The sequence below is a fragment of the Pseudochaenichthys georgianus genome, chromosome 14, assembly GCF_902827115.2.
Source record: "Pseudochaenichthys georgianus chromosome 14, fPseGeo1.2, whole genome shotgun sequence".
NCBI classification, from domain to species: Eukaryota; Metazoa; Chordata; class Actinopteri; order Perciformes; family Channichthyidae; genus Pseudochaenichthys; species Pseudochaenichthys georgianus.
Window position 1 is genome coordinate 38,567,337 of NC_047516.1, and position 23,405 is coordinate 38,590,741.

At 41.2% G+C, this 23,405-nt stretch overlaps 1 protein-coding gene across 3 annotated transcripts in view; it reads right to left on the bottom strand.

Annotated features, from left to right (window-relative positions):
* Positions 1-23,405, bottom strand: part of ntm (neurotrimin) — a 639,130-nt gene that overhangs the window by 201,097 nt on the left and 414,628 nt on the right. For all 3 annotated transcript variants that reach the window (XM_034099236.2, XM_034099235.2, XM_034099234.2), the window contains exon 2: positions 3,132-3,222. In XM_034099236.2, coding sequence (XP_033955127.1) covers positions 3,132-3,222 — 91 coding nt within the window. The remainder of the gene's footprint in view (positions 1-3,131; positions 3,223-23,405) is intronic.

The window sequence follows — 23,405 nt, forward strand, 5'->3', positions numbered from 1 at the left end:
CAAAATAAAAGCTTATAATTATAATACAATTGTAGGTAGCATTGTGCTGTAACTAGCTAAAGTTAGCTGGAATGCTTTTTGTTTTTCATAATGTCATTTAATACAATTTGAACTACTAAAACAAATGCTGTTACTAAAGAAAATCACAAATGATGGTATTTTATGTTTATTTCGTGCACTATGACAGAACTAAACATTTTAAAATGTTAAACACTGTCTTTGTCTCTTTTGTCCTGCATTAAATGTGCCTCTCTAATAAAACAACTACTACTGCAATACTATATACAATACAGTACAAGTGTTTGTCTACTGCTTTAAAATAAAAACCTCTCCACCAATTGAAAATGTGCTCAAAGATTGTAGCTCAACCCTGTGAGAGACTTTATGAATCACCATGACAACCTAATGAGGCGTCCATCATCATCATCATCATCATCATCTCTGACCCCTCCATGTTCTGAACAGTGAAGATGAATGGTTACCATCTGACACACAGACACAGGGTCCCAGGGTTCAATACAGTCCCACTGAAGCTCTCCTTTGTGCACCAGTCAGTCCCAGCATTACATACAGAGCTAATCCCAGGTCTGATGTACGACAGAGGGTCTTTGAGCCACTTTCTCTTCAGCCATCCTGATGCTATCTTCAATGTTTCCTTGTATCCAGTCTTAAAGGGGACCTATCATGCAAAATGCACTTTTTGATGTCTTCTCTACATAAAGATGTGTCCCTGGTGTGTGAACCAAAAAAAAAGCTTTATTTTTATTATTTTTATTTAGCCTTTATTTATACAGGTGAAAATCTAATTTCAATTCAATTCAAAACCTTTATTTATCCGAGTGAAATCCCATTGAGATCAATGATCTCTTTTTCAAGGGAGACCTGCAGCAGTAGGTTCCACATGAAGACATAAAGCGTCTTTGGGTTCAAGAAAAGCGCTATAATTTATTATTATTATTATTATAAAAACATAAAGAACAGAACAACAAAAGGACATCATACAGCAACATTTACAGGGATTACAATGTACATATCTATCCACATGTACAGGTACCAACAGCAACTGATTGTGTACCATCCAACCGAGCTTTAAAAACATGTAGTGGTACTAGCTTGGTAATGTTCCATTCTTGTTGCAGACTGTTCCAAGTTAGTGGAGCTGCACATCTCAAAGCTTTCTTCCCTGAGACAGTCCTAGCACTTGGCACATTTAATAAAACCACAGCATGCGATCTCAGGCAATAAGTACTTTCATTTCGCAGAGAGATCAGGGAGCAGATATAAGATGGTACTTTATCCAACATGGCTTTGTGAATGAGAATGTACCAGTGACTGAGCCTCCGTACAGTAAGTGATGGCAAAACCGCCTTGGTATACAGGGTACAGTGATGCGTAAGTGCTTTACAAGTTGTCAAAAATCTCAGTGCGCTGTGATACGCAGCATCTAACTTGCTCAGGTAATTGGCAGGTGCATTCATATATAACAAATCACAGGTCAAAAGGTCACAGTGAGAAACAGGACTTGTTCCTGTAGAAGAAACCTAGCCTAACCCTCAGCTTTTTAAGCAGGTTATTAGCCGCGTTCACACTGCGGTACTTTTCCCACAAAGGTTCATGCGAATTTAGTTCATGATCGCGTTCACACCAAAAAGAGCCGGTACTAAAAGTAGTTCATGCGAACCTTTTTACCCGCTCGAAAGTCCCTGCTAGAGAGCAGGGACTTTCGAACGGCTCTTTAGTGAGAAAAGAGCTATATTTCTGATTGGCTGGGCGGATTGCAAACCACGCCCCGTAAAACTCCCAAAAAGTTTTGTGAAGCCGCCATTTTATTATCCTCGCATTAGCATTATTAGCATTAGCATTAGCCCAGCGCAGAAACGCAGAGAGACTAACTTATGGCAACACAAAATAAAACATGGGAGCGGTGGAGATGAGGAGGTGTCGGCGTTCTGGCGATTTACTCGGAAGGCTTCAGTAGAAGCTGCTGGGAGTCCCAGCAGCTTCTACTGAAGCCAGTCCCCAACTCCGGGGACTTCCGGTCGGGGACTTTGGGCGGCAGTATACGCCGTGAAGTGGTTTGCGGCCTGCCAGTAAACCCAAAGCAGAAGAAGAAGAAGTGACGTCAGCGGCTTCATTTGCCTAATCCACCCCCAGGGACTTATTCCGGTGTGAACGCGATCTGTACTTAGTTCATGAGAACTAAAGAGTTTGCATGAACTAAGTTCGCATGAACCTTTGTGGGAAAAGTACCGCAGTGTGAACGCGGCTATTTACATGACATTTAAAAGTGAGACAATCATCAAGCCAGATACCAGTAACAGGTAACCACTTCAAGTTTTATTCCTTGCGTAGTTACAATATCCAAAGCAGTCTCTGGTGTATTTTTAGCTTTAGAAAAGAGCATTACCTTGGTTTTATCCACATTTAAAAGAAGCTTGAATAATGTTAAAAACAGCCTGTAATTTAACAACAGCCTCGTTAATAGAGGGACCTGCACAGTACATCACGGTATCGTCCGCATAAAAATGTAAGGTTACTCCTTTGACATTTTCACCTAAACTATTAATATAGATAGAGAATAATAGCGGACCTAAAACAGAACCTTGTGGTACACCATTAGTGATGTTTAACCATTCAGAAGACAGCCCATCGAACTTAACACATTGGGACCTTTCAGAGAGGTAGTTCACAAACCACCCACTGCATGGCTGGAGAAGCACTGACTAGCCTCTGCTCATTGAGACACAGAGAGACCTGTTTATACCCAGAATCAGCACTTTAGTAACAGGAAGAGAAATACAGGGATATGAGGCATGGCTACTTTGGCTAGAATGGGTGATCTGTTTGTTGTTTTGACCAACACACCTCATAGACTAAAAATAGCATGATAGGTGACCTTTAATATGTGTCTTTGTTTGATATTGCAATGGAGCTGCTGTGATGCAAGTCACATTTCACACTTGATCAGATAATTAAAGTATTATCGTATCATACCGTTATTGCCCCCCCCCCCCCCCCCACTGCTGCACACAGCAAACACTGCAATTACAAAAACCTGCAGGCAGAAGCTGAAGTTTGAGGAGAGAGTAGAGAAGGACAGAAAAGCTCTGACAGGAGAAACATCGACTCACCTGAGGAAAACGGTCTCTCCCTGCCGGACCGTGATGTTGTCCATCACTTTGTTGTCGGACTGAGAGTCCCCTTGGCTGTGGACCGGCAACCCTGCAGGCATAAGAAGCAACATCCTCAGAGAAAGAAGAAATGTGCGTTTGGAAAGAGCGAAAAAGTATCCCCGGACAGACATCGTCTCCAGTCACAAGGTGTAGAATAAAATCCCTCAGCGAGACAATGAGTCAGTGCGCACCGCGCGCTCCTGCAGATTACTCAATCCGGTTCATTAGTCCTAATCCCGGGGTGCTGTGCAGGTTCCCGCGGTGTGCCGGGAGGAGAGACCCTGTCACTGCATGGCCAAACACACACTCTTTACTGTGCGCGTTTATAAGAAAGAATAAATAATAGACCCCTCCTTGTTGACGGTCCCGCGCGGCTGCCTGCTATTTTACCAAATTCTATGGAGTGATAGACAACAAGCTACAAGCACACAGTGTTTCGCATTTAAAAACTGCTGCCTGAATATGGAACAACACAAATCCGCTAGTGATATTCAGAGGAGAAGAGAGGTGTCAGCCTGTCAGCCTGTCAGCAGTCCTGTCTGGAGGAGCGCTTCCCGTCTGTGACCTCACAGACTCAGAGGACAGGTGGAGATGGTGAGAGCACAATGAAATCACACATGCACCCCCATGAGAGAAAACAACATTAGATGTTATACCGTAGGACTTTACAGAGTCCAGTGCATTATTGGATGTTTAACCGCCTGCTTCGGGTACCTAAACATGAATTGGATAATAATTGTTGAACATTGACTTTGTATCTCGTAATTTGAATTCTATTCGTAGACTAAAAGCCCCCTGGTGTTGTTGACCATTGTTTTATATCATAAACATATCCGTAGACTTATTACTGCAGATATAAAATGGCCTAGAAGCACTGCCTCTATCTCCATGTCATGTTCATCAATTATCAATCCAAATAAAAAAACAGCAAACATTTGAAAAGCTGAAAACAGCTATTAGCATTTTTTGCCAAGCACATGATTTGACCATAAAATATAAATGGTTGCTGACTCATTTTTGTTGATGAACTGAGTGATCGACTGATTATTGCAGCTTTCATTCAGTAGGTCAACTGCTTTTCAACATAGACAAACGTCATTTTTGTAAAACAAATTACAAAAGAAGATTATTATAGTCACATGTTTTTTCTTGTACAAGTGAAACTAATAATAAGTAATTGAACACATCCTTGCTAAACGTATTCAAATAAGGCTTGTAGCCTTGCTCGGTCTGGGAGGGACAGTACATGTTGGTGACTTTAAAGAAAAACACATTCTTCCAACCTCCAAGTAGCTGCAAGTCTGCATTAGGATGCATCTTTATGTTGCAATAAAGAATTGTCTCAATGCCATTTTAGGACAGTGACAATACGAGATTACGACAATATCACATAAGCACTGTAATAATTCCGTTAACTTCGTTTTCAGCCAAATCACAATCCTTTCCTCTACATAACCTAGTAGTTATTCTCCCTAATTTAACCAAGTATTCCACACAGTCATTTGAACCAAAACCACATATTTTCCTTAACCTAACCAAGTATTTTGTTGCCTAAACCGTACCAACCAACCTTCTAAGAAGTGTATTTAGAAAAATGCTTTAACGTATGTGTTGTGGAAATGTAGCACTCACAACAGGAAAGAATGAAACAGAGAGGGATCAATAAAACACAAACACAGGTATAGTTGATCAATTATTATTTCGTTGTACAACAATCAATAATAATGAGCAAAACATTACCTCTGCTCTCAAGCAGTCCTACAGCAATGCTCCCTAGACCACAAAGATCTCATGTGCTTTATACATGTAAAACACACACCAACATACACTTGAAACAGCATACGTGGCAGAGATGTTCAAACCTTATACAGTCATACATGTTGCATCCTCTGAGTTCTACATGATCCCAGATGTCATGACCTTATTTAGCAGCTACCACACATGCCAATGTATACAACAGCTGGTGAAAAGTTTCAGCTGATTGCCTATAGATGGGCCTCCTCACAGTAAACCAAATGAACAACACACCGTCCACTATACTGTAGCTTATACCACGAGATAAACCATTACCACTGTAATGAATACAGAAATACGCTGTAATAAACATTCTGCTATAACATATGTATATTAGTTGACATGTGTAGGAAAATGCAAAAAAAAATTAGGCTAAATAATACATAATCTGCACTAGTTTATTCTACTCTATTCTCTGTTTCTTCTTGCAATATTTGTATTTTGTTTTTATTTTTAGTATAGTTTTACATATCTTCACTGTAGCTACTGTGCATAAAAAAAGACTTTGAATCTTTGGAACTTTTGAATAGAAAATCAAACAGTTTTTCATGGTGACATTGCACTTATTATTGTCACATACACTTCTCTAAAGATTCTACTAGAATCTTTGAACTGGTTTATGTAATGCTGATGCCTGACCTCCATGAGGCAGATCCTGCTCACTGACAGGATGAGAGATGAGCAGCCCAGCAGAGCTTCAACACCACGCTGTGGAGGGCCGGCCCATATGTTTATGTCATGGCCTCTTAATGGAAAATCATATTTTATTCAAATGAAAATTCTGTATATGTAATCTTTCAGAAATGTTTTATTATCTTCAGAAATATTCTGTAGTAATATGGACTGGTTTTCCTGATATTATAACTAACATTACATGCCAAGTATGCACGTTTGAGTTGTCTTGTGTTTATGTCCATGCACCAACAAATAACATGACTGTATGTACACACATGTCAAACAGAGTTGTGTGGACAGGTGCCCTGTGCAAATGTCAAATATGATTTACAGAACTGCTGGAGCTTAGAAGAAGAATTGGAGGATGAAACCCTCTTTATTGGTCACACATACCTGCACACAGCACACACAGTGACATTTGTTCTCTGCTTGTTACCCATCCTAGTACTAGGAGCTTGTTTCAGGGACTATACGAAACAAAACTGACTTTACCGAGGGAGTTTTCTGATTCCTGTACATAACACATTTTAGCACCTAGCATCCTCCTCATGCCTGGAGTGACCTCAGTGGCAGCTGTTTAGTGCTACATGTCTTACACTAATTGTTCTTTAAAAGGCCTTCACCCGTCTTCATATCAATAAAAAGCTTTTTTTCATGGATAATTGTTTGGCAGGTGTGTTTGAAATGCACAGGTGTAACTTCAAAAATAAAAGATGGATGAATTCCATTTAGCAGCTTCAGTTTCACCTGTGCCTTTCCTACTATGACAAATCAAGAAGCCTGTTTGGGGGAAAGGCATATGTTGACATTGTTCATTCTTCCAAAAGAAGTTGAGTCATGTTTAAACAGGTTTCCTGAATGCATAGCTCAGTGTTCGTCAGTGTTTGTTTCTGAAAATAACAAAAATGCTTATATGTTGAAGACCTCAGAAAAAATAATAATGTGTATTCTTAGGGTATGTGAGTTATGCATGCTACTATACGTAGATGAGCACTGAGTCAACACTGATAAATGAATTTCTTATAAAATAAACATACAGTAAGTTAAAGTGTTAATTACTTTAAGGTAAGTGAATTGAAGCAGTCATTACTTTCAGAGGCTCTGTGAAAGAACATAACCCAAGATGTTTCTATGAGATTAGAATAAACAGCCTATTAATACCAGCACACAATAACATGTAATGTCATTGTCACTAAAGCATTGGCACACTTTCTGGACAGAGACAACTTTTCTTGAGACAAACAAGTATATAGGTATAATACATTTTACATTGACCAAAGGTGTTACTTGGAGAGGGTCGGAGTCCGACCCTTGTAAATTAACTACAGGGGTCCCTCAGGGCTCTGTTCTTGGTCCCCTCCTCTTCTCCTTGTACACAAACTCGCTCGGATCTGTCATTAGCCCGCATGGTTTTTCATACCACTGCTACGCTGACGACACCCAATTAATTCTGTCCTTTCCCCGCTCAGAGACCCAGGTCGTCGCACGCATCTCTGCTTGTTTAGCTGACATCTCTCAGTGGATGTCCGCTCATCACCTCAAGCTCAAGCTTGACAAGACTGAACTGCTTTTCCTTCCAGGAAAAGATTGTCCCACTCTTGACCTAACAATCAACATCGGCACCTCTGTTGTTTCCCCGACTCAGACTGCAAGGAATCTGGGTGTGATCCTAGATAACAACCTGTCCTTCACTGCAAACATCGCTGCTACAACCCGCTGCTGCAGATACACGCTTTACAACATCAGGAAGATACGTCCCCAGCTGACCCAGAAAGCGACGCAGGTTCTGGTCCAGGCTCTAGTCATCTCACGCCTAGACTACTGCAACCACCTCCTGGCTGGTCTACCTGTATGTGCCATCCGACCTCTGCAGCTCATCCAGAATGCAGCGGCTCGTCTGGTCTTCAACCTTCCTAAATTCTCCCACACCACTCCGCTCCTCCGCTCCCTCCACTGGCTTCCGATAACTGCTAGAATCCACTTCAAGACAATGGTACTTGCGTACCATGCTGCGAATGGATCTGGCCCTCCCTACATCCTGGACATGGTTAAACCGTACACCCCAGCACGTGCACTCCGCTCTGCATCAACCAAACAGCTCGCTGCACCCTCGCTGCGAAGGGGACCCAAGTTCCCATCAGCAGAAACATGTGGGTTTGCTATCCTGGCTCCAAAATGGTGGAATGAGCTCCCTATTGACATTAGAACGGCAGAAAGCTTACACACCTTCCGGCGCAGACTGAAAACTCATCTCTTTTGACTCCACCTCGAGCGATAGAATGACTAACAAAGAACTGCTAACAGAGCACTTATATACTAATAAAGGACTGGCTTATCTAAAGCCAGTTGAGTAGCACTTGAAATGTTATTGCTCTTTGAAACCTTATTTACTTGATATGATTCTGTTTTCTTCAAGTTTGTATTTTGTTGGTCGAACGCACTTATTGTAAGTCGCTTTGGATAAAAGCGTCAGCTAAATGCAATGTAATGTAATGTGTTAGTAGAAATATGTATTTAATGTTCCCTAATGACCTTTCCTTGTCATAATTGATCCAGATGATGCATTCTACATCCATTCAGAATGGAAATGAGATACTTTAAATCACCTGTTACAGAGTTGATGTTTGTATTGTTGACTGATAGTAAGGTGATATAAAAGTGTGGAAGGGTGGAAATACTGCCTCTCTAATAATCACCAAAATCCATGCTCGATTGGTTTAGCCTAATTGTTGTAGGTGCTCTGTCTGTCAGCAGCATCAGAGCCCTGTCCTCTGTTCCCATTAAAGACATGACATATGATTACCCTGCTGAGAAAAGTCAGCATGCAATTATTCAGCCCTGTGATCACAACAGCTCGTGCTTTCACTCCTTTATTTCCAGCAGTCCCCAGTGCCTTTCAGTACCCAGCATTTGCCTCTCAGCACTTTTACCTCAGTGTGTCACACTGTAGAGCACAGGTAATGAAGTCATACAAATGTAAATCACAACAGCCACAATCAAAAAAAATATTATTGGTGAACATGCCATTTTAAATGCTCTAGAGTTTTTATTATTTGACTGTTTTTAAAATCTAAAATAATGTATGATTCCTAATCTTCTGGTTGAGGTCTCCACTCAGTGGAAATGATAATACGTTTTAATTTGTTCGATTCCCAAGGTCAACTGCAGACTCACAACGTGAACACATTTCATCGTCATTCAGTTTATTGGGCTATGTCATATCATTTGCCCACTTGGGGGATTAATAAAGGTTCTTCTTCTTCTTCTTCTTCTTCTTCTTCTTCTTCTTCTTCTTCTTCTTCTTCTTCTTCTTCTACTGCTTCAAATTCCTCCCTGCCTGCTCTAAGCATTACATTATGAAGCCAGAGGAGGTGGATGTGCTTCAGACCTGACAGCATCAAAGCTGTTTTATAGTCCAGATCCTGAGAGGGACAGAATGAGATGTCACCGTCAGGAACAACCAGCCTCCAGGCAGCCATACACTCACGTCACCTGACCTGCTTGGAGCGCTGCAGCTTATAATGGAGGTTCCACCTCCGCACAGACTATAAATGCCACTGCTCTGCACCCTCTGCATCTCACCTGAATGAAGTTGTCAAGGAAATAAATGAGTGAGGCACAGCCCACTTAGGTGACATCTATTGTTCTCCATCTGAACACCTTCAGTCATCTCTCACTGTCACCGTTTGGATCAACCCATGCCAAGTCAGTCTTTTAGGATTGCGTGTCACCTTATCACATTGCAACGGTTGGAGATCACTTCAACAATGTTATTTATTGTGGTGTTTTTCCTTTTTGGTATAGGAATATCCTAAAGACAGAAATTTTACAAATAAATGTTTCCTTTGATAGTAGGACTACAAAGGTATTTAAACAACCGCTTTTCTTTACCTTATAATAAACTTTGTATTTGGTAATACTAAAGCTAATAATAATAACAAATCAATATGTGTATGTACACAATGGATCAGATCACCCAGTGTGTAAGTGAAAATGGCCTAGTGATGAACCCACAGATCACAGATCTAAAAACTCCATCCCACAGAAGGGAGATATAATTAAAATATAATAAATCATCTGATAGACCTACTGCTACCGAACGCGCCTCCAACCGCAGACAGACGTTTTGGCAGGGAAACGGGGTTCAGGAGGAGTGGCTGTACCGTAGGATAGAAAAGGGGGAAGTGACGTCTGACTCAGAGGTCGCGCGCACAGTCTATGGTCGCGCGGCTGTGGAGAAGAACGTGGTGCCCACATTCTGTTACTGAGTTTAGGCTAGTTAGCTAGCAGGTTTATTGTTTTGGGTGCAGTCACTTTTGCCTCCACTTGCTGTTCAAATAAATGTTGAAAGAAAAAGTAAATCTGTTTACAGTTCTGTTTCATATGGGTGTTGAGAGATGTATCCATAGATTTAGTCCCTAATTTTGCTCTCAAAGTGCACCAGATTGATGCATTTAACTTCAACATTTAAAAAAAAATCTCATCCACATTGAGGATGCCTCCTACGCCCATGTTTTATTCCATGCGTCAAGTCAGGCAAATTGGGTCAAAATGTTATTGCATCAATGATCTGTTAACATTAAAATCACTATCAGTATATCAATCAGTATATGCTGTAACTATTTTGCTCTAGGCAACTCAAGGGCCCAGGTAATGTGATTACTATATGAATAATGGTCCAAAATAATATAAAATGCATAGGGTCTTTTGTTAAGTAACATACTTTCGTCGCCGGCCGGCCGATAAGTGGGCCTGTCTGTCAATTAATCCCCGAGCCACTTTTTCCCCCCAGTCCGCCCCTGGTTCAGAGTGACTTCACTCAGTCATTTAAACAAATCTGTGAGATAATGAAACTCTTTCAGACTGACCACCAGAGGTGGGGACTTGAGTCACATGACTTGACTCGAGTCAGACTGGAGTCGCATATTTTTTGACTTGAGACTTGCTTGACTAACATTGATAAAAGACTTGACTTGACTTTGACTTGGTATTCATGACTTGAGACTTGACTGAAGAACTTATGACCCAAGTTTGCCATCATTGCATAACTACACGGTAGTTGTGTGTATGATATGTCAATAAACCTTTGGAAATCTTGAAATCTTGAAAGGGATGTGAAAAATAGCCATTATATACAGTTTTTGATGAACGATTAGAGAATAACGAGTAATGAATATACTTGATAGAGATCTGCAGATAAATGTTTAGTCTTCTCAAGCACCAACTATCAAATATTTCGCCTGATTGTTTACACTTGACAATCACCTTCACTGAATTTTAACTGAAGTCTGATTTAAGGGTTGTTTATATTTCACATCATTAATCCAAATCTGTAAAGTAACTAAAATAAATGTAGTAAAAATACCAGGTTAACCTTAAAGAAAGCCCTCAGGATTATAAAAGACCCCCATCACCCCAACCACAAACTGTTCTGTCTGCTGCCGCCTGGCAGGCAGTACCGCAGCATCCGGACTAAAACCACCAGACTCAGGGACAGCTTCATCCCACAGGCCAGAAGACTAACACCTGCATTTTGAAACAACATCCATAATATTCATCTGGCTGCTACTTAGAAATTATTTGTCAAATATATCATATTCCTATCACTTTTTTACTATCTTTCACATATATATCTTATATATATATATATATATATCATAATATCTTTGGATATTTACTTGCACAATTTTTTCTGTGTATCTGTTTTATTGTGTTGCACTGTTGGAGGAGCCTGTGACCTAATGGGAGGGGGGGGGGGGTAGGACACGTTTGATTCCCGTTTTGGTTAGTGTGCCGTCGATGGGATTCATTCCATTTCAAAGTGCTGTTTGACGCTCCTTGTAAACTTTGCGCACTGCCACTCCAACATCCAATCACAGAGCTTGAGGACTAATCACGGGGTTTGTGAAGCAAAGCACATGGTGTAGTCCCAAAACGATAGCTGAGGATTCTGGGTAGTGTAGTGTCTTCTGCCATCCTAAACTCCGAAAAAATATTTGTTTCTCCGAATCGAAGGGGAAAAATACAAAAGCATTGTACACAGGGATGCAAACTCATCAGGTATGAAAAAGGTGACAAGGATCCAAGCCCCCCAACCCCACGGAATATCGGCTTTAAAATGAGGAATAATAGAGGATTTTAGCAGTCAGAACAACTAAAGCAGCAGTGTTAATAATAACAGAAACGCCAAAGAGTCACATCTAATAGAAATATATAAAAGCATTTATTTTAATTGTGTAGCAGTCAGTTTATAATTTTGGAAGCACTGCTGAGCATTTTGAAAATGTACACTGAACAAAAATATAAATGCAACACTTTTGTTTTTGCTCCCATTTTGCATGAGATGAACTCAAAGATCTAAAACATTTTCTATATACACAAAATAACCATTTCTCTCAAATATTGTTCATAAATCTGAAAAGATGTGTGATAGTGAGCACTTCTCCTTTGCCGAGATAATCCATCCCACCTCCAAGGTGTGGCATATCAAGATGCTGATTAGACAGCATGATTATTGCACAGGTGTACCTTAGGCTGGCCACAATAAAAGGCCACTCTGAAACGTGCAGTTTTGCTTTATTGGGGGGGGTCTGGGGGGGTCCGAAAACCAGTCAGTATCATGATGTATCATGACGCAGTGCAACACATCTCCTTGGCATAGAGTTGGTCAGGTTGTTGATTGTGGCCTGTGGAATGTTGGTCCACTCCTCTTCAATGGCTGTGCCAAGTTGCTGGATATTGGCAGGAACTGCAACACGCTGTCGTATACGCCGATCCAGAGCATCCCAAATATGCTCAATAGGTGACATGTCCGGTGAGTATGCTGGCCATGCAAGAACTGGGATGTTTTCAGCCTCCAGGAATTGTGTACAGATCCTTGCAACATGGGGCCGTGCATTATCATGCTGCAACATGAGGTGATGGTCGTGGATGAATGGCACAACAATGGGCCTCAGGATCTCGTCACGGTATCTCTGTGCATTCACAATGCTATCAATAAAATGCACCACCATGGGCCACTCGATTCACAACATTGACATCAGAAAACCGCACACCCACATCTGCCCTGAACAGTGAAAACCGGGATTCATCCGTGAAGAGAACACCTCTCCAACGTGCCTGACACCATTGAATGTGAGCATTTGCCCACTCACGTCGGTTACGACGACAAACCGGAGTCAGGTGGAGACCCCGATGAGGACGACGAGCATGCAGATGAGCTTCCCTGAGACGGTTTCTGACAGCAGCAATTCTTTGGTTATGCAAACCGATTGTTTCAGCAGCTGTCCGAGTGGCTGGTCTCAGACGATCTTGGAGGTTTAACATGCTGGATGTGGAGGTCCTGGGCTGGTGTGGTTACACGTGGTCTGCGGTTGTGAGGCCAGTTGGATGGACTGCCAAATTCTCTGAAACGCCTTTGGAGACGGCTTATGGTAGAGAAATGAACATTCAATTCACGGGCAACAGCTCTGGTGGACATTCCTGCTGTCAGCATGCCAATTGCACGCTCCCTCAAAACGTGCGACATCTGTGGCATTGTGCTGTGTGATAAAACTGAACATTTCAGAGTGGCCTTTTATTGTGGCCAGCCTAAGGCACACCTGTGCAATAATCACGCTGTCTAATCAGCATCTTGATATGCCACACCTGTGAGGTGGGATGGATTATCTCGGCAAAGGAGAAGTGCTCACTATCACAGATTTTTTCAGATTTGTGAACAATATTTGAGAGAAATGGTTATTTTGTGTATATAGAAAATGTTTTAGATCTTTGAGTTCATCTCATGAAAAATGGGAGCAAAAACAATAGTGTTGCATTTATAAAAGTGTATTTTCATGCCTCTGTGCAGGGCTTACGGCCCGTCCACACAGCGGCGTGCGTTGACGCTTCACCGTTCAATTTGAATGGGGTGACGTCACTTTTAGCCGGAATGCATCGTGGGAAGCGACGCGGAGCGTAGCTGGCGTGGCTCGCTGCAAAAGTTGAGCAATGTTCAACTTTTGACGCCTCGGCAGAAGCGTCAGCCAATCGAAATCATATGCCAGTACAAGCTCTAGCCAATCAAACCGCTGCTTGTGTGTCATGGGCGGGAGATTCATGTGATTGGTTGTTGGTCGAGTTTCAGACACGCCCGCCGGCAAGCGTCAGCGCACGCCGCTGTGTGGACAGGCCGTTAGTCTTTCTATCTGTATAGCCAGCGGTGTAAAGTAACTAAGTTCATAAACTCAAGTACTACTTGGGTAAAATTTTGAGATACTTGTACTTTATTTAAGTATTTCAATGTTTTGCTACTTTGCTCTTCTACTCCACTACAGTTCAGAGGTACATGGTGTACCTTTACGCCACTACATGTATTTAATACCTTTAGTTACTTTACAGATGTGGATGAATGATGTGAAATATAATCAAGTATTAAATCAGACTTTAGTTCCACCTAGAGTCAATTCACCAGCTACCCTGCAGTCTACAAAGTCATTCAAACTAGCTGCACCTTTACCAGCTTTAAGAACACTTTCATGATCAATCATTATAAACATATCATATATATTATTCTGAGATGGACCAATCTGCACAATGACTACTTTTATTGTCGCTACTTTCACTATATTTTGATGATAATACTTTTCTACTTTTACTTGAGGAACATTTTGAATGCAGTACTTTTACTGTAACGAGTATTCCTACACTCTGGTACTTCTAGTACAAGACCTGAGTACTTCTACTTTTACTCAAGTACAAGATCTGAGTACTTCTACTTTTACTGTCGCCACTTTAACTATATGTTGATGATAATACTTTTGTACTTGTATTTGAGTAACATTTTGATTGTAGGATTGTTCCTACATTATGGTACTTCTACTTTTACTCAAGTACAATATCTGAGTACTTCTACTTTTACTCAAGTACAAGATCTGAGTACTTCTACTTTTACTCAAGTACAAGATCTGAGTACTTCTACTTTTACTCTAGTACAAGATCTGAGTACTTCTACTTTTACTCAAGTACAAGATCTGAGTACTTCTACTTTTACTCAAGTACAAGATCTATACTTATACCACCTCCGTTTATAGCCTATGAAAAAAACTATTAGAAAACGAAGGCTCAAGCTAACATTAGCAGATAGTGACAATGTATGCTAGCTAGCTAGCTCAACGATAATATTGCAACAGAAAAACGTTTCAGTTCACATCACGCTCTGCCGCTCCGACAGGGAGCTCTGCTCTGAACACCTGAATGGCCCGTTCTAACAGCTGTTCACCAGCGGTCAAGTCTGTGCCACAGTGACTCCGGACCGCACAGTCAATATTAACGAACGCACCCATAGGTAATGTAGCTGCTGAAGCTAGACCATCATCGCGGAGCAGCGGAGCCGACAGGCAGGAAGACTCGAGCACACAGCTCGCGCTGCATTATAATATATATAAAAAGAACACCATGCGTGTCATGATGGCACAGAACAGCTCGCGGCCGCAGATTACTCCGGGTCCCAGACCCCCCCCATACCCCAAAAATATTTGTATTGCAGATCGACATGAATCACACAAACGACCTATTTTGGATTCAAAACGGCAAATTTCGCCGAAAGGTGACAACTTTGCATCCCTGGTACACAATGTAAACCAATCAATGTTGTGTAATTAACAAGGATAATCTGGTGTTTTTGAGTTGATGAGTAGTGGAGATATCACTGTCAAATAAATCGACAGTAAGGAGAATACTTACTTCCGGGTGTAAAATCCTCCATTATCCAATGGGAATGGACGCTCACATTTCCTTTAAGTGCCGCAGACATGGACGGTGCTTCCCTGAGCGTCAAATACCGCAGCCGATGGGAATACATTGCAATCAGTTGAAAGTTCTTTGCGTCCGTTTATGAAGCTGAAGGAGACTCGGTGCGTCACAACTGCACGCCATATAACCCTGACCAAGCGTCGCTCCTGGACGTTCAGGGAGTGAGACTGTGTTGAAATAAGATGGTGTGTAAAACTACACTGCCAAGCCAAAAAAAAGTAACCACTTTGATTTAACTAGGCTAGTAGGTGGTAAGGGCATTCCACTTTATAGTAATACCCCTGCATTATAGCAACAACAATAATAATAATAATAATAATAATAATAATAGCAATAATAATTGGGAGGGGGGGCGCGGCTGTTCTTATGGTCTCTGAGGGGAGGCTCACCTTCCCACACTTTGAAAACCCCTGCTCTACACTCTTATATATAATCCAGGGGGCGGTATTGTGCCTAAAAGCTGTTTGCCAGCCGCCCTTAAACAACAAATGAAGAAGAAGAAGAAAACACAACAAAACCAAGCCCCCAGGAAGTGTGCCGGACTCTGAGGAAAATATTCGTTGTGGCCAAACGCCGGTACTACACTTCCGTTAGGTTGCTGGGCCCGGAAAAAACGTTTTCCCATTGACTTACATTGGGAAAGAGTGGTCTGTACATTTTTAAAGTAAATAAACTACCCAGTATGAACGTTTGTATAGCCCTTATTAAAAACATTCATTCCTCAAGTTGTAAAATGTGCTAATAACGTTATTCTGAGAGTTATTTCCCTCTGCATTATGAACGTGCATCTAACCCACGGGACCGCGCCACCTGGCACGTTCATGTTACGTGTTCAGTACTACATGAGTTTTATCTTTACCCATGGTTGCCCAATAAGAACGGACCCATACCGCCTTACTGCCAGCCCACGGAGCTACAATAATGGATATATTGCACATGTTTACAAATTCATCATTTGTAATATCATATATATATTAATGCTGTCAAAATTATCGCGTTAACGGCGGTAATTATTTTTTTGAATTAATTGCGTTAAAATATTTAACGCATTTAACGTGTGCAGAATGGCCCGCCCCATACCTCCCACCAGTGGCAGCGCCAGGGTATGGCTGGGGTAGGCTACATCCATACCAATAAATGGCTTAGCCCCACCATGAACCACCATGAATTATGTTAAAGTAAGCAAAATAAAGTCTGCCAACTCGCGGAGTAAATTGCACAGACAGCAGTTAGTAAGATTGATTTCAGTAGCCACTTGTCTGGAAATACCGAAGACCAGAAACGGTTTTGAAAACTTTTGTCACGTAGTGATTGTCTTCTCAATAGAACATCTTTGATAATGTCTTCTGGCCAATCAGAATCAAGATAATGGCGTGGGAGCACATAACTGGTACGCAGGTTATGTGTGTAATCTGAAATGCGTACCGTCACTTGTGTCACAAAGCGCATTTGCGTACCGATGTACCTGTGAAGCTTTTCCAGAAGGCGGTTAGATCACCGGACGACAGAGTCGGTCTCCGTGTGCACAGACAGGGCTGCTGTTAACGTCGGGCTGTACAACGGAATTGTGCCAACACTACGCCAACCGGCTGCGGAGGGAGACTCCCCCCTTCACTGTAGAACTGCGCTAAAACAGCTGATCACAACATTCACACTCTGTGGTCACGAAGTACTCCACAAGTCCCCCGTCGACTTTCCTGAAGTACTCCCCCGTTGATAGAAATCAACACAATGAATTAAGTCCCTCCGGTTTGATGATTGATAGGTGTGTGGTCTGTCTTTCATTTTGACACGCAGAAAAATGTAATAATAAACATAGATACTGTATGTTAAATGGATATATCCGCCTTCTTTCATTTATCTTTCCATTCCCACAACAATATACATATAAAGAAATGGCATATTTTGGACATAGTTCGAATGGTGATTAATCTGATTACAATTTGTAATCGTTTGACAGCCCTAATATAGCATTCTCCTGTCCTGGGCTCTGAAATCAAAATGTGGATAAGCATAAAACAACACTAAAATAAACACTACAATACAACTTGTTATTTGTTTTTGACAACAAAGGTTGTTCATTTGTGTGTATACATACAGTATACAACACACAGGCTCCAACATATATATATATATATATATATATATATATATGTTGGAGCAGCTAGCTAGCACCAGATGCTAACAACAACAATACACGTAAGGTCTCTCTCTCGCTCGCGCCACACATACACACACCCTCCCGGTCCTCCCGATGACCAGTCGGTGCCTGCCGGTGAGCGTGGAAGTGTGGTCTGCCACAAGCGGGCAGCATCAGCTTGTAGATGGTATTTTAAACTCGATGCGCTCTGAAACTACGGGGCGGCCGAGGACAAAAAATACACATGCGTTAATCGCGTTAAAATAATTAGTGGCATTAATTTTTTTATTAACGCGTTAACTTGACAGCCCTAATTTGTATATATTACTAAGTGGTTTCATGTACAACCCACACAAGTATCATGCTAAATGAAGCTCTGTTGCTTGGATATCACTAGATCCTGTTACAGCGTAATATAAAAGTACATAACGATTGATGTGTACATTAGCATAATTACTAGCTAGCCGCTAGCTGCTAACTGCCGCCTCGTTAATACCAAATATTTCATATAACAATCCAGTACCATGCTGTCATGAACGCACGGTGCTGTTACGTGTTCAAATTGACGTGCTTAATGTGAACGAGCCTTTTGGAGGGCGTGGTTAAAGTTGCGCATGCTCTATGAGTGCACATACAGGTACTTCTCAGGCATGACGGGTAATCTGTGACGTTTCGCTCCCTCAAAAGTTGGGCCATTTTATCTTCATGCGCCAATGAGCAGCTCTCATAGGAATGAATGAGGCCCCGCCTCCCACGCTGTATCCAGTTCTTATTATACAGCCATGAACAAAACGAACAAAATACAAGAGGAGCTAGAACCAACCTGCTTCTTTTACATCAGCTCTGAGGGAACATTTCGGGTTCCCTGTGGACTACAATAACGATGGAGTGTGCGAGTGGTGGATCGGACGAGGACGGTGTGCCGGTGTTATGCCGTAGGTTGAAGGCTTGCCGTAGATTGAAGCCCTGTTCACGGGGAGGCGCAAAGGTGACGTCATTGCGTGTATTGAGCGTTCGCCTAGTTTTCTCAGCCTGTCCTCCTACAAAAAACAACCATATAGGTCGATTGTTCAGCAGCTAAATACGACCCAGAGACACGTTTTAAAGTGTAGCCCCTCTAGTGGTCGTGTAAGAAACAACATGCTCCTGTCGATTGCAAACGCTCCGGAGGGTCGTTTATTCACAAATAACCCTCTCTGGAAAATCCTAAATTGTGGAATAGTTTGACCATTAAAATGCTTTTGTATTAGATTTCTAGCGAGAAGTGTATATTGTACTTTTATAATCCACGTCCAGTGGATGTGTAGGATCTACAGTTTGATAGATATACGAAGATGATTTGAGGTCTCGCCAGGAGAACGTGTACTGTATATGGGGCAACTTCCATGTAAAGTTAGCGTGGGTGAAAACAGTATTTCCGGTCTCGAAGTTTACATAATAAAACCGGAAGTATTCCCCACACTGTCAAATGATTACGCAGTGATATCTCCATTACTCATCCACTAAAAAACATCAGTTTATCCTTGTTAATAACACAATATTGATTGGTTTAAATTGTGTACAATGCTTTTGTGTTTTTAACCTTCGATTCGGAGAAACAAATAGTTTTTTCGGAGTTTAGACACGACAGAGTTTCCGAAGACACTACACTACCCAGAATCCCCAGCTATCGTTTGGGACTACAACTTCCGCCTTGCTTTACAAACCCCGTGATTAGCCCTCAAGCTCTGTGATTGGATATTGGAGTGGCAGTGCGACAAGGTTACGCTGTCAAACAGCTCTTTGAAATGGAATGGAACCACGCCAGACTATCCAAAACTGGACTTGGACGGGTCCAGCCCCCGGGTCCAGCCCGGCCCTCCCCCCCAGAATTACACTTGCTGCCTATTGTGTGTTTCGCAACATGTTCTATGGCACGTCTCTACTGGGAAATGTAGTTTTAAAAGACGTTTTCGTATTTCCCACAATTAGAAGTTGCCAGTATTAAACTGTATACATCCCTGGAGGTTTAGGGGATACGAAACACATTGGTGTTATCACATTTAAAACATATAATTAATACATGGGTGAAAATTGCTTGTGTCCATAATGGGCAGCATTAATATACCCACATGACAGCTAAGGTCAGAAGAGCTTTTAACAGCTGGTCTTATGTCTGTGACCCCTCCTGTTGTTCATTGATAAGCCTGAAACATGCACTTGTCAAGGTTCAGATGCACATTTAGCAAATATGGCAGTAGCCATCGATCATCTTAAGATAAGATACTTTATTGATCCCAAGTTGGGAAATGTTTTTGTTACAGCAGCATGTACTACTTTGTTCTACTCCACTACAATTCAGAGGTTAACCTGGTACTACATTTATTTTTGTTACTTTGCAGATTCTGATTAATGATGTGAAATATAAACAACCCTTAAATCAGACTTTAGTTACACCTGAGTAAAATGCAGCCTTATCAGTTTGTCTGTTTTGCACATCCTCCTGTTAATGTCTTTGGACGTCCTGCACTAAACTGTTTTATTGTAGAGATCACTACAGTATCTTCTAGATATTTTCCATTCTATATTTCTATCATTGACCCCTATTTTGTATGTAGGCTACTCTTAATATTTAAATGTTTTCATCAATAACTAAATAAATATAACTTATTCAACAACTACATTCAATAACGTGCTTTAACCACTAGGAGGTGCGGTTTAGACCAGTGGTCTAGTTAATAAAACATAATAATATCGTACATAATATGACTATTCACTTTATTGTGAGTTTAAAACAGAACGGTAAAGGAAAATACAGTTTCAGTCTCTCGATGTGAAGCTTATGCATTGTACCATGAACCTGTATAGACCTGTAACAGTCAACTGCATGAGGAGTTGGAAAGGTAGTTCAGAAAATCAGTAATATCTTTAAAAACTACAAAAAAGTCCCTTTCGATCAGCTGTGCACCGTTATGGTGTAAATACAGACTATCTACTAATTGGATCAAATATAAAAGTCAGCCGAATTAGTGTTGATACTGCAAGGAGACGTATTGTGTGAAAAGAAATGGAAGATGTTGTTTAATTGTTGATATATTTATGGTTCACGTCACGTATTCAGTTTTGGCGGCATCTCTTCCAGTTTGTCAAAAGGTCTTCTGATCAGGGCTCTATAAATACATATCTAGGGCAGATATGTAATATTTAATGCAGCCGAACCGTGTATTACAATGCCATTATGTGATGACTTTCAAAGAGAAAAGCAAGAACACTCGGAATAAAGTATTATTATTATTATTTTTAATGTTTTCCGATTTCATATCACATAAACACCATATCCCGACGTGCATTGCGGCGTGATTTTAGCCTATCAAAACCTCTGAAAAAAGAAATGTGTCTCTCAGAATCGAAAGAGAAAAACCTATGGGGAAAACACAAAAGCATTGTACACAATTTAAACCAATTAATGTCGTATAATTAACTAGGATAAACTGATGTTTTTTTAGTGGATGAGTAGTGCAGATATCACTGTTAAATCATTTGATCATTGGTTTTATTATGAAAACGGCGAGACCGGAAATACTGTTTTCAACCCGTAACTTTACATGGAAGCTTGCCGCATATACACGTTCTCCTGACGAAACCTCAAATCATCTTCGTAATATCTATCAAACTATAGATCCTACATATCGACTGGACGTGGATTCTAAAAGTACAATATATACTTCTCGCTAGAAATCTAATCATAAAGCGTTTTAATGGCCAAACTATACTACAATTTAGGATTTTACAGAGGGTTATTTGTGAATAAACAACCCTCTGTAACGTTTGCATTCAACGGGAGCACTCGAGGCCGACAATTTTAAAACGTAATTATAGGTCGTATTACGCGCTTGAACAAACGACATATTTGGTCGTAATAAGGGCTTAAAACAATCGACCCATTTGGTCGTATGAGTTGGAGGACTTGTTGAGTTTTCTATGCTTTTTTCTCTCTTTTGAATGATATATTTCCCATCAGATTAAACAGCAAATGGCTGAATAAATAATGTGCATACAATTACGAGGAGGCTTGTTTTAAGGACACAATCTTCGTATTGGAACAAACTTCCGTTTTTAAGTGTAATCCCACTCTGTTATGTTCCTCCTTCCTACAGAACAGACAATGAAAGGATAAGATGTCATTTGTCAGTATAGTCCTATTTCTTAAAACCTTCTCTGTTGTTTAAGTGTCTGATACTTGATAACCACGAATAGTAATCAATGATATGAGTAATGATATAACATATGTGATAATGTCAGACACTGTGTTATTTTCAATCAAGCCTCAAAGATCATTTGTTCAAACTGGCTTCACTCACTTTAATTGCTCCTTTGAATGTAATGTTCCTCTGTGGTTTCCTACTCAACACATGTTTGTATTGTAATGCCACTCATATTTTATTTGTTATTTTATTTTAAGGTAACATTGAATGTTTTGAAAGGTGCCCTAAAATAAAGTGTATTATTGATCTTATATCTGTGCCTATATCACACTATTAATGTTCCTTATTTTAGACTAGGTTAATCCTGGTGTCCATAGGGAAGATCTGCACTGTTCTCTACATAACATGTTCAGCACAGCAGGTATTTCTCCTACTGTTTTTATTTGATAAGTGTTTTTGCAATCTTTTCAAACGCCATACCATGAATAGCCCAAAGACCATATTGCCAATTGGTTGCCACGACAACAAACATTATGCAAAGTGGAAGAAGTTGTTAGAGGAGCTTGAAAGAAAGCCCATGCTGATGGCGATGAGAAAATGACAGGAACAAACACAATAAAGCATAAAGCGCCCTCCAACAGTGGGCGCCCCCCCTCATTTACACTTAAGGGCCACATGTGCATGAAATGGATCACGCTGGTGTTCTGGACAGCAGTTAAACGGTTATCTCTGCCGCTCTGCACTGTGATCCCTCTTGATGACTTCCAGATGGTCATCCTCCATCTTTAAGACTCTCTTTGTCCACAAGGGAAGCTGGGGTAATGAGGTTTTAGTCATTGGCATTAATGAAATATCACCTTGCAGACTGATCGGAGTGATGCAGCGGGAGGAAGTCAGCTGGACACCTCCACCTACTGTATGTGGGGAAATGCTGAGAATGCCTCATGAAAAACACTAATGGTACATCCACACAGCAGCTTTTCAAAAATCTTGAAAATCTTGGAGCTGGGCGTGTCTGAAAGCTTGGGGATTTTTTGCGAGCAACGCGACCAACAACCAATCGCATGAATCTCCCGCCCCCGACATACAAAGCAAAAAACCCCGGGGATTTTATGCGAGCAATATATATATATATATATATAAACTCCCCAAACAGGCGAAAACCTACCAGTTTCACCCACTGTCTCTGCCACCTCCCTCCATGCCTGGTTCCTCCGGTTTGTATCCCGTTAATAGTTCTGGTCGTAAAGAACCGGGTGATTTGCTACCATCATTTCTCGTTTGGAATATGAGGAAATGAACTGCGGTCTGGTTCTCCCTACTTACTCGCGGTTTGATTGGCTAGCGCTTGTACTGTCAGATTTGCATAAACGTGATTTGATTGGCTGACGCTTCCAGCTCAGCTTCAAAAGTTGAACATTGCTCAACTTTTGAATCCTGGAAATCCTGGAAATCTTCGCTTTGCTCCCCCACAATGCAGTTCGGCGAAAAGCGAGGCAAAGTGACGTCATCCCCATTCAAAGTCAATGGGCAGAGAAGCGTTGGAAGCGGTGGAAGATTTGTTTAAAGCTGCTGTGTGGACGTACCGTAACGGCCCGTCTACACTACAGGCATCAAAAGATCTTGAAACTGGGCGTGTCTGAAGCT